This window comes from Mustela erminea, chromosome 9, assembly GCF_009829155.1.
Source record: "Mustela erminea isolate mMusErm1 chromosome 9, mMusErm1.Pri, whole genome shotgun sequence".
NCBI lineage: Eukaryota > Metazoa > Chordata > Mammalia > Carnivora > Mustelidae > Mustela > Mustela erminea.
Genome location: NC_045622.1, coordinates 71,689,583 through 71,702,223, shown reverse-complemented (window position 1 = coordinate 71,702,223; position 12,641 = coordinate 71,689,583). Strand labels below are relative to the sequence as shown.

The following is a 12,641-nucleotide window of genomic DNA, read 5'->3' as shown; positions in this document are numbered from 1 at the left end:
CAAAATGTGAACCCTTGGTAAATCTGAGTAAAAAGTAAATGGGAGTTCCTTATAGTAGCTCTGACCTTACATGAAAATTAAAAATGACTCCAAGAAAATCTGCCTTAGCGGAGACTGCTAGCTAAGTGTAACGCCTCTTTCCTCTTCTTCCCGGACAGTTCTCTAGCCTGTTTTTCCCAGGATCTCCTGGGGCTGGGGGAGCCCATGCTGAGTGAGGAGGAGGGTGAAGGGTACTGGGGCCAGGCGGTCCATAAATATTCTTTGACTCTCTTGACTCTTTTTCCTGCAGTGGAGTTGGAAGCATGTGTTGAGAATGGCAGAGCCACAAGATTGGAGGGAGTCTCCACTTGGGAATTTTTGTGTGCCCGAAATAGACTTCTGTCAGGTCGTAAGACATTGAAATGGGGGTGGGGGCTGAAGTTTCTCTGTCACAGCTTCTACCATGACCTTAACTTTCAGCTTCCTCTCTCAAGCTCTAGGCTCCCCACACACACTTCCTTGCCCTTGACCTTCTTATGCTGCTCCCTCTGCCTGAAACACTTTCTCAGAAGTCCTTTCAAGAGCGCTTCGGAGGCACCCGTCCACGACCTTCCAGTTCTGTAGAACGGATTTTGGTTTCCCAGTAGTCTCCCCTGGTCCCCCAGCAGGGTGCCCAGGACACAGAGTGTTAGTTTGGATAAAAATTGGCTGACTTCTGCTTTCACACCTCCAGCCACCAGTTTCATGAACGTAAAGCATAATTTACTCAAAACCTTCAGGTTTTATGGTCCCAGTGGTTGCATTTTTGGTCTTGACATTGAGTCACCGAAGGGTGTCCTGAGTATCCTAGGGAGGAGATTACTCCTGAGGCCAGCACTCCCTGCCAGGCATAAAGAGTGGAAGCAAGACATGGTGAGAAAAAGATGATGGAGTGTTGGCAGTGCTGTGTGTGTGTGTGTGTGTGTGTGTGTGTGTGTAAAAAGATATGCTTGCATCAGTAAGTCAGTAAGAACAGAGGTTTCATAAAACAGTGATTTCTTCTGTTTTGCCTACTATCTGTCCTGGAACTGGCACATGGTAAGTAATGAAAGAATGAACAGAGAGCAGACTTGCACATCTTAATTCACGTGAAGAGGGCATTCTGAATACAGGGGTGTGAGCGTCAATGATCAAAACGGTGCAGATTTATGGACGTACATGTATGTGTTTATGGAACATGGAAGTGCTCCTCTGTCCCTGGCATCATAATATCCTGTCACAGAATGTCCCGTGGGGGAGCAGCTGTCCACACTCACACTCCCCCTGCACCCCCCCTTCTCCTTATCAAAACACATCCGGTCCCTAAGGGCATACTCCCGCAGTCATGTTGGTGTCTGAAGAGCCCCAGTGTTGTGGCAGCTCTGCTGTGTGAGTTGGGGCAAGGTGCTTAACCTCTCTGAGCCCCCTTTCCTTTTTAGTTCAATGGTCATCTCTTAGGGTTGTTAGGTCGGTGACCTGCAATAAGTGAGATCAGAGTGTGGAAGTGCTTTGTGAAGTGCCCAGGCCTATGCAGACAGGAAGGATTATCTGGTATTAGGAAGCTATCCGGGAAGCCGACAGACAATCCCAGTTAAAGTGACAACTGGCCGAGGCCAGAGCCCTTAGCCGTCTCCCTGCTGGCAGCTTCTGCCTCAGAACACCAGACACTAGGTCTCTCTGCCCTGGCAGCCATGCTGCTTCCACCTTTGGCCTGGCCTTCTGTCCCAGCTTTCCCTGGGTTCACACAGGGGAACCTATGCTGGGAGACAGAGGTGGACCCAAGAACCATCCCCTCTCCCCCAGCTGGGTCCCACCTCACCGCATAGGCCGCGGCCCTGGGCCTCGCTGGCTTTGCTGGCCTCCAGGACCATGAGTCCTGAGCTGTGCAGCCACTGGATCTGGATGTGTGACGGGGTCCGGATCACGTACATGTGACCTGTGTCCTCAATCCTGAATCCGTGTCTGCTCACAGGGGGCCAGACGGGCTGTGAGTCCACAGTCACCTTGTGGGGGGAGAGTGTTCAATGTGAGCACAGCTGTCTGTCCGTCCACGCACCCATCTACCCAACCATCCATCCAACCATCCACCTACCCACCCAGCCATCCACACATCTATCCAACAAACAGTATCAAGCTATGTAACAGGCTCTGTTTCAGGCACATGTGGCCAAGACACTGTCCAAGTGGCATCAAAGAATTCTAAAACCATTTTTATGAGAAAATAATAAAACAAAAAGACGGGAGACAAGTTGCATCTCTGTGCCCAAACAAACACGCACTTTGAGGCTGTGTAATCACTCCCCTTCTTTCCTGATACTGCTCAGGGCATTTCTTCTGGGGAATTTTCCCTAAGTCTCCAGCCTCTATCTTGGGCACCCCTTCTCTGGGGCCTCCTCATCTCTGTGCTGACCTCTCTTTGTTCCCTCATCAAGGCACCAGATCCACCTTTGAATCCCCAGCACCTGCCTTTGGGCCCGACATAAACCAGGGTCTCAATGTTTGTTAAATATGCAACACACCCTAATTCTCTCCACCACTATACAGTCACAGCTACAACCTCTGCTACATATTGACAAGGTTAAATTTGTATGTACTATGGATTAGTAGTTTTACTTTGTAGAAATGGAAGATTAAAAGATTAGAATCTTAAAATATTTATAATGACTTTAAACCTCCCTCTCCTAGAGGAGTCACTGTTTTATTCATCACTTTGCAAATTATCCAGGACAGGAACTTCGGTGTTGGGGAACTTCGACCTTGGGAAATCCCTGGTGCTCTCAGCCTGAGCCTTCCTAGCTATGCAGAGAGGCGATGGGGCTCCATGGACCTGGAGTGGCCTCCCAGGTCTGGGAATGAACAGTCGCATCTAAGAACTTGGGCTTTAGCTTCTGATCAAGATGGAGTAATAAGGACTAGATATACCTTCTTACCTTAAACAACCAAAAAAACCCTGACAAATTATATGTAACAATAGTTTTCAGACATTGAACAGTTGGCAGCACAGGAAAATGATTGCTGAGAAAGGGGAAACAAATGAGGTGAGCCTTTTGCATTATTTTTCATTGGAAGGGTCCCTCTCTGTCCTTGCCCCCCAGCCGTGAGCAAGACCTCTCCACAGCTGGACGCCCTGCGGCTTGCCTGATCGCAGCCCTGGGAAGACTGGCTCTCTGATGCGCTCACCTTCCGGCTGAAACGGTCAATGGTGACCTGATGGGTCAGGTGAGTCACATTCAGCATCACCAGGCAGAACGGGGGCCAGTTCAGGTGCCCCTGCAGAGAGAGCCCAATCCTCATCAGCTTGGAGCCCAGTCCTTGTTGCCTCCTCCTCCTCCTCCTGCTGGGGAGCCACTGTGAGCATCCTTTCTCTGCCACCCCCTCGCAGTCTGCCAGGGGCACGCGTCGGGGCTGGGCAGATGGTGCACAGAATCTCAGGGAGCATGTCTGGTTCTACCTGACCTCCTGTAAACCCAGCCAAAACAAAAAGCAAAAACAAACAGAAAATCCTGCCCTCTTCCACCCGGCTCATGAGGGTACCCTAGTAGATGATTCTCTGTGGCCAGCATCCTTGGCCATAGGCCACATGGCTGGAGTGGCATCCCAGCTCCTCTGCACTCGGGTGCCTCCCACCTGGGCTTAGGCAGTGGGGATGAGCTGGGAATGGTGCAGGCCCCAGAAAGGGCCACAAGGTGGTACACTCCACAAGCCCCTTCTCTACAGGGCCATTCCAGGAGACCCCTGATAGACAGAGCTACTGTAGGGGTTTCCGTGTCTGTCCTCGCCTCTGGCACCCCTTAAAACCCAATTCACTGCTCAATCTCCCCTCCAAATCTCGTCAAATTCCGAGGCCCCAGCAGCAAATGCAGCCGGGGACAGTCACCAGGTTGGCACTTTTGCAGTCAAGGACATGGACGGTGACCATTTCTTTGGGGCTCTGGGTGAGGATGTAGATGGCCTCCTTGAACAGGGCTGCGTGGCTCCCATCAAAGGTCACGAAGCTTAGATCAGGGAAGATTGAGCACCGGCCTGGGGGAGGGGCAAGGATGAGAAGATTAACAGATGCTTCTGGGGCAGAGGCCACCCAGGTAGTAGCGCAGGCAACTTGGCCTTTTCCCAAGTGGGATTCAGAGGCCCTGAGGGCTGGAGAGTCCCTCAGAGCAGGCATCACAGAGATGAGGCTGCAAGAGTAGGGACCTGCCAGTTCAGGGGTCACAATGAGACAAGATGTCCCACAGGAGAATGCATTCAGGTCAGAGTTACCCTAAGGCCAAGGAACACACAGGGAAGGGGCCGAGGTCACGTTTGGGGAGGATCTGGTGGACCCCAGGACTCACAGGCACATTCCCATAGGGGGCAGCAGCGGTCCCCACCCACCCTCACTGCGAGGCCCAGGACCCCACAGCGAGGGCGTGTGGCACCCTGGGGACAGTGCTGGGACTGGTTCACTCGGATCAGCTGGCCCTCCAGGCAGATGTGGCGGACGCAGTCCTGCTCAGCGATTGGCTGGGGCACAGGGTGGAGAGACAGCATGAGTGCCCAGCCTAGTACTGAGCCCCTCACTACCCACCCCTCCCCCCACCCCCACCCGAGGCTAAGGGCATAAGATCCTTTCCAAAGTCAATTGTAGCAGGGCAGGGGACCCAGAGGTATAACTACTAGGGAATGGTGTCGTCACCCTCAACCCACCCAACACGCCCCTCAGGGGCCTGGGGACGAGTTGAGCATGAGATTGGGGATCAGGGACTGAATCCCCAGGATTTCTGCGTATCTGTCCAGCCCTGGTAGAGAGGTCCAGGTACACAGATGTGCAGACGTGCAAGCTCAGACTCAGAGAAACCTGAGCAAGCACAAGCACACGCACACACACATGCACACGCACACACAATCTTTCTTACAAATGTAGATCTACACTGTCTCGTGACACCATACAGCACACACACAGATATATGATTGCTCGCCCTGAGTCTCACACATGTAAACTTTGCACACACAGTCCCACGTGACTCTACGGATACAAACATACACCCCCCAGCACACTCATGTTTCCACGTTCTGGTGTCACACTAAGTCATCCAGTTGGCCCTAGGGAAATGGTGAGACTCTGCCATGACATCAGGGACCCAGAAGAGCCTGCAAAATTTGTCAGCTCCAGAGTGTGGGGCAAGCCTGAGGGCGGTGACTGAACCGCCATCTTGCAGCCTGGTGGTTGGTAAAGGAGAAGCTGCCCCAGGCTGTGAGGAATGTGACGCCATGATGGTGTCCCAGTCAAGTGGCCCAGGAGAGAGGGACATAAGGGGACCACACTGGGGTGGCCTGATAGGTCACTCACAACACAGGTGGGAGATGTGCTTTCCTCAGTGGTGGTTGTTAAGGTCTCAGCCGAACTCGCTGCGATGCTCTGGGCGGGGGCTGAGCGCCCAGACTGCTTGGTGGTGGCCTCTGCCTCCAGTTCTGCTGGAAGCTGCGGTCCGGCCGGGGTTCCATGGGCCTGGGCCAGCTGAGGGAGCAGAACGAGTGAGCTCTCCCGGGAGGCGGTCCTGGCCGAGACACGACTCAGGGGATAAGATGTGGGCACCAGTGGCACTGTGACGGCCCAGGGGCCATCAGCCTCCGGTGCCAAGGCAGACAAAGTGTGGGCCATAGCAGGCGTGAGTTCTGTGGGCACCCCCTGGGCAGGACCATATATCCAGGGGGGCAGAGACACTTGCTTGGACAGAATGGCCATCTTCTCTGTGGTGCTCTTGTGTGGGGCAGCAGAGAGCGTGGGGGCTCCCCCCTCAGCCATGGCCACGACTCCAGAGACTGGCAACGTGGCTCCCAGAAGCAGGCCGGGTGCCGTGCCTCCTGCCTGAGGGGTTGTATAGCTGGGTAGGCCTACCTGGGCCACGACAGCAGGGGTGAGAGGCGGTGCTGAGCTGAGGGTCTGCGTAGGTGGGGTTGTGGCCATAGTGGGAGATGTGGCCTGCTGCCGGAGTGGAAGGGTGACGACAGAACCCTTGGACCCGGGCATGGCCACTGGGGCAGATGTGCCCACCTTGGCCAAGGGCAGGCTGGTATCAAGAGGCAGACCAGAGAGGAGCTGGGGTGGCTGAGTCAAATCCACGGACATGAAGGGAGTGACCCCCAGCCTGTGAGCGAGTGTGGATGGGCTGGCGGCAGCTGGGGTCCCCGGGGGCAGAGCTGAAGGCCCAGAGGCTATGGTAGTTTGCCGGGTGGGGTGGAGTGGGGCAGTAGGGATGGGTCTTAGAAGTGAGGATGCTGGGGTGCCTGCGGACTGGCTGGGCCCAGGCTGCTTCTCCATGGGTGGTGCTGTCTCCACTCTCTTGGTAGCCAGAGCACTGACAGGAACCTGCTGTGCTGTTGTCCTAGCCTCGGCTGGGAGGCTGCTGGGCCTTGAAACGCTCTGGGCCTTTGTGGGCTGGGGCATCCCTGTCTTGTTCATGACTTTTATGATTGCAGGTGTCAGCAAAGTCTTGTGGGATCCCAAGGAAGTGGGAGGCCTGGAGGTCACTGCAGGGGAAGCCACAGGCCTGGAGGAGGAACTCGTAGGCAACTCCAAGCTTGGGAAGGGCTGGAGCGGGGTGGTCCTGATAGGCAAAGAGCCGGGGCCTGGGGCTGTCGCAGCTTTGGTCATGAGTGGGAAGCGAGGTGCGGGGGGTGACTGGGCTGAGTCTGTGATATTGGGGCTCCCTGAAAAGGTCACAGTCACCCTCGTTGTCTTCACAGCCCCTGACCCTATACTAGGTTTGGGTGTCTGCTGCGAAAGGGAGAGGGATGAGGATTCTGGGGTAAGGGTGGTAGCCAGGTGGCTGGCGGTCGCTCCCATGCTGGCTGGGGCCTCTGTGGCGGGGGCAGGGAGGTTAGGTGAAGTGACCCCCGGTGGCAGCTGCAGAGTGGCCTGCGTGGGGCCTGGAGCCAGCTCTGGCCCCTCAGTAACTGCCATGGGTGGATTCAGAGCTGTGGTGAGTGGGGCAGCGGGACCATGCACTGGCTTGTGGGAGGGGGTCCCGGGCGCTTCCTGTGTAAACTGCAGCTCCTTGCCACTGAGAGTGGGCAGCTCCTGACTGGGAGGCAGGGTCTGGTCACCAAGAGACTCTGTGGGAACCAAAACCATGGGCTCCACACCTGGGGCAAAGAAAGAAGCAGCTCAGATAATGGGATACCTTCTGCCTGCCCCAGGGGTGTCTTCACTGGGCAGGGCTGTGAGGTAGGGTTCCTGAGCCAGCAGCCTAGGTGAGCATGGGAGAAGGCAGCTTCCAGCTGCCAGTCAGGCAGTCTGACCAACCCAGGGGCTTCTGTTGTGTGGGACTGGAGGACTCCGCAGGTCTGGACTCTGCCCCATACCTCAAAGCCCAAGCTCAGAGCCAATGGACCTCTGGTCTGCCTTTGCCTGTACTGCATCCCTACCACCTGATCCCAAGCCAGTCCCCTCTCCACTCTGGGCCTCATTTTTCTCTCTGTTTAGTGGGAAGAATGGGCTGGATGGGGTCTCTGCCTACTCTAAGGGTCTCTTCCAGAGGCTCCTATGCTGACCCTGCTTCTCTAGGGACCTGGGGGCTCTGGACATGGTTGGTCAAAGCAGAAGCTGGAGATTTAGAGGAAATCTGAGGGAGGGATGAGAAATCTGGGCCACTCACAGTCCTCCAAGTAGACACATCTCTGTGTGACTTCATCCAGGACCTTGGGAGTGGAACAGGCAGGCACACAGCCTTCCACCCTGAGGACAGAGCAGGGAGCCAATTAGTAGCTGGAGACATGGGGGACAATCATCTCTTTCACATGGAGCGAGCACAGCTTCATCCCTCCTTATGACACACGTCACATGAACCCCCAGGGACACGTGTACAGAAGTACATACACCTGAACATGCATGTTGCACACTTTTGCACTCATACTCCTCAGACCAAGAGAGAAACATGAACAAGGTCTGCTTATGCACACACCTGTGCACGTACACACACACACACACACACACGCGTGCGTTTCCATGTGTTTGCATTTAGGCACACTGTCCCACCCGCAAGACTCGAAAACATTCACACAGACACCCACACATCCATACAGACTATCAAAACCTTCGTGCACACACAGCTGCACCAACACCCAGGTGCATACAGCTCACACACGTGTACATACGCACAGCTGTGTGCGGCCCACGGACACCAGTATACCCACATGAATACACACACAGCCCAGCTGTATGCACATCACACAAATCAATACTCACACATGCCCATGTAAGTCAGCTGCACTCTAGTTCACACACACACACACACACACACACACACACACACACAATGCAATCACGAGTACCTGTGAGCACACACATAAATCTCAGGACATGCTCATGCCTCTGCCCACAGACTACACAGACTACACAGACTACACACCCATTTGCACATGCGCATGCTCAAATACACTGACATACACACCTGGACCCCGTGCTCCCTCACCTCGGCACGTCCCGGCAGCCAGCTGCCTGTGGGTCCCGGCAGGTTTGGAAGCAGGGGCTGGCACAAGCATCATAGCGCCACTCACAGAGGGGGTAGGCAGCCCCTGAGGGCTTGGCATCTGGAAAGGTGAGCCGCACCAGAGTCCCAGCACTGAGCGAGACTGAGTACCAGCTCAGGGCCAGGAGACAGACACAGAGGTAATCCTAGCTCCACCTATCCCCACCCTGCTCCATGCAAGAGACAAATGGACACATGTAGGAAAAGCAAGGAAAAATAAAATAAAATACAAAATAAAATAAAAATCAACCTAAGGGAAAACTATTCCTGTGAGCAGGGGTCGGTGCCTGGGGGATCCTTGGGATGGGGCTGTGGGAACTTGGAGTAGGGGCTCAGAACCCTGTGGCAGGGAGGTACAGAGCAGGCAGGTGCAGCTGGGCTTTGAGGGTAAGCCAAAGAGAAGGTTGCGACCCCTGATCCCCTGCATAAGGTTGTCCTGTCACCCTGCTCCTCTGGGACCTTGATGGCCAGGCTTGCCCTGCACACTTGGAGGCTAAGAATAACAATAATGACAACAAAAACAATAGCCAACTCTTGAACAGCACCAAACACGACATTCAACATCTCATAAGTTTTTCCTTATTAATGCTCACAGTAATCCTATGATGTAGCACTATTATTATCCCCATTTTATAGCTAAGGAAACTGAGGCACAGAAGATGCCAGGAAAATTACTCTCCCAGGAGGATTTCCTGAAGAAAAGGTCCTGTGGCCAGTGCCTTGACAGATGAGGACTCCTCAGAGAAAGCAGGCAATGGGGGACATGGAGGCAGACGAGACCCCAGACCATCTTAACACGTGCAACCTGTCTCTGAAACCATGGCCTGACTGGGAAGACATAGGTGGGCTCTGAAGAAACCTGCTTTTCTAGGATCCTGGAGGCCAGAACTGAGAACTTACATTTGGGGAGCACCAACTATGAACCAGGCCCAGAGCAAGGCCCATGATCAATGGGGGGGCTGGTTGGAGATATGTTTGTGAACATATATAATGGACCCATTCATGCAGCTCAAGGCGCCCGCACAGGCACAAACATGCATGTGCCTGCAGGACAGAGAGGCCTGCCTGCAGTGGTAGAGAAATTGTGCTCACTTCCTCCAGGGTATAAGCAGAGAGCAAGCCCTTGGGGGCAGACCCACCTGCCAGGGGGATGGCAGAGCCCTGGAAGCCCCTGGCCTTAGCTGGAAAGGGTGTGGAGCTGCCCCATCACCTGCCCAGGGTCCTGGGCCTCCCATGGGGGACAGAGGGAGGCTGCTGGCCCCTCAGCCTGGTGCCCAGGGGGAGGTCTTTGAGCTCACAGGGCAGGCATGTGTCCCCATCAGCAAGAAACCTGAGCCAGTGTCCTCTGCAAGCTGCAGTCAGGAACCCTTCTTACCTCGTGTCCACAAAGGCTGCCCTATTTTTAGATCATGTAATTGGCCTATGGGTGTAGGCAGGACCCAGGAAGCTGGCTGGGCCCCAGGCCCCACTGCCCACGGCTCCCCAGGCCACCAACATGGAGGTCAGTCCACCTCCCATCTTAGGGGCAGCACCCAAGTGTGGCGTCCCCTTGCCAGGAGAGTGGGAATTCTGCCTCTTGGGGGCAGTTGGGAGGGTACGGTGGGAGAGGGCAGGAAGGGCAGTGTGAGGAGGGGCTGAGGCGATGGCGGGGTGGACACACCTACCCAGAAGGCGGAAGAACGTGCCGCGGCGGAACACCTCTGTGTGCTCGTACAGCCGCAGGACCAGCGTGGGGCCTGACGCATAAAGGAAGGAGCCAGGCTCTGCCAGTGACTCCAGGGCCACGAGGCCGGCCTGCCACGTCCCCCGGTGCAGTGAGAAGGAGGCACGGCGGTGGAAGGCTGCGCTGCCCTGCCACTTGGCCAGCTCCAGAGACCCGTTGGCTGTGACATGGAGGAAGAAGTTGGGTCTGTCTGCTGCCTCCAGGGACACCACATCCGGGTCTGTAAAGAGCCAGGTGCGTGAGGTGAGCGCAGGGAGGGGCCCAGAGGAGGGGCCGAGCCTGGCGTGCATCTGCACTCAGTGACTCAAGACAGCCACCTGCCCGTGGAGTAGCTGGGCCCTGCTCCTCCACGCCTGCCTGCCCACTTCTGCCTGCGGGCCGGCCCTCTGCACACACCACCCCTGCCTGAGGGAAGTGGAAGGTTAGAGAAGCTGCCAGCTGCCAAACCTTGGGAGGTGTCTTCCTCCCACCTCCTTTCTCTCCTTCCTCCTTCTCTCCCTCCCTCCCTCCCCTTTTTCTCTCTCCCTCCTTTCCTGGCTCTGTAAACATTTGGAGGATGCTCTGATAATGCCGGGGAGACAGCAGTGAGCAGACCAACAGACACGGCCCACCCTAGAAGAGTCACGTTCAACCGGACACTCTGGACAGGCTGGCGGGTGCTGATCTGACAGGTGTCAGTGACCCCAGCTTGGTCCTGCTCCACACAGAATCCCACAGGGTCCGAGCTGGCGGACTGAGGGAATGTGGAGTCCAACCCACAGATGGGAAAACTGACCCTGAGAGGAGAAGGGCTTGCCCTCAGCCCCACGACTGGTCTCTGCTGTCCTCTCTCCTGTGTCCACAAAGGCCCAGGTCTAGAAAGTAGAGCTTGTTGCTGCGTGGATAACCCCCTAATCCACATAAGGAGGGGTCCAGGAGTCCCAGCCTGCCTCAACTGGCTATGATGTAAGTGAATGACTGAACGTGCCTGGGCCGTGGTGAGGGGCGAAAGCACATGGCACAGGGCTCGATGTGTCTTCCCTCCCTGCCCATGTAGTCCTGTCACACACCCCTGAACAGCTATGAGGAGACAGGAAGCAACCGGAGGAAGGATTCATTATTGGTGGAAAAACACTAAGTAGTATCTGTCAGGGACTTACTATGTGCCAGGCACGATGCTAAGCAAGGCCTCTGCCTGCTGGGTTATTAATTTCCAAGAGAACCTAATAGGTGGCAAATTCATTCCTTCTGCAGCTCACATTTTCTGAGGCCCTACTATGTGCCAGGTGCTGTTGTAGGCACAATCTGAAACAAAAGGACCAAAATCCCTGCCCTGATGGAGCTTACATTTAAGTGGAAGGAAGATACACATCATAAACAAGTAAAATCCGTAGCAGGTCAGCAGGGGATGCTCCTGTTATTCCCATTTTACAGATGAGGGAAGTGAGACTCAAAGTCAAAGTGCCGGTAGAAGAGGGAGGCAGGACTAGGAGACCAGGCAGACTAAGGCCAGATCCCACGATCTTCACCTCCACACAGTCGGCCACAGGGATGGGACCCAGGAGCAGGCACGACCGTAACATGCTCATATTGTGTCTGTCTCCTGGATGGGACTGTGGATTTCTGGTGGGCAGGGAAGTGTCTCTTCCATCCCTGATGCCCCAGTGCCCAGGTCTGTGCCTGGCCTGGGAATAGGGCTCAATGAACAGGAGGGAGGGGTAAAGGCAGGGAAGGAGGGATGAGGGGGAGGGGCGAGGTCATCATCACCAGGTAAGCTGCAGACCCTCATCTGAGAACTGAAATTCTGAGACAGGAATGAACCCTGTGAGAAGTGTCTCGGGTCACAGTTCCAGTGGATGCTGGGATGGGCCACATCCCTGTGGTTGGGGAGACACTGACTAGATGGGGCCAGCAGGTGCAGGGGTAGAAATGCTGATCACAGTGGTCACACACACTGGGACACACACAAATGCACAGGAGAGACTTCCCAGCACTGGCTGAACTGAGGCCTTGGCAGGCCCAGGGCCCAGCAAAAATACCATCCAGGGTTCCCTCTGCGCCAGGCAAGGTTCCTGCCACTCGTTCAGCACTACTGAACTCTGAAGGGAGGACAGTGCCCACTAACGCGAGGCCAGTCAGGTCTGCGGACCGTCTGTGACCCAAGAGGCCATGGCTGGTTCTAGACGTGTCCTAGAATTCAGGATAATGACCTGAGCCCGTTAAGAGCTGCTCCTCTGTTCACAGGAACAAGGCCCCCAGCAGTCAGTCCATCAGCCAGTGCCCCTCTGGACTTACAGTCTATCCAGTCTCCAAACTGGAGGGGAGGGGAGGAGGCCAAAGAGAAGGAGAAGCAGGAAGAGACGGAAGACGGTGGGGACAGGGGAGAAGAGGAGGAGGAGGACAGGGGAAAGAGGATTAAGAGTAGGAAGGAGGGT

General features: G+C 55.4%; 1 protein-coding gene across 1 annotated transcript in view; it reads right to left on the bottom strand.

Annotated features, from left to right (window-relative positions):
• Positions 1-12,641, bottom strand: part of OTOG (otogelin) — a 76,605-nt gene that overhangs the window by 16,915 nt on the left and 47,049 nt on the right. Inside the window, exons 33-40 of the mRNA XM_032358182.1 lie at positions 10,169-10,447; positions 8,448-8,565; positions 7,632-7,711; positions 5,324-7,119; positions 4,329-4,497; positions 3,875-4,020; positions 3,178-3,267; positions 1,817-2,000 (exon numbers count right to left, since the gene is read on the bottom strand). Coding sequence (XP_032214073.1) covers positions 1,817-2,000; positions 3,178-3,267; positions 3,875-4,020; positions 4,329-4,497; positions 5,324-7,119; positions 7,632-7,711; positions 8,448-8,565; positions 10,169-10,447 — 2,862 coding nt within the window. The remainder of the gene's footprint in view (positions 1-1,816; positions 2,001-3,177; positions 3,268-3,874; positions 4,021-4,328; positions 4,498-5,323; positions 7,120-7,631; positions 7,712-8,447; positions 8,566-10,168; positions 10,448-12,641) is intronic.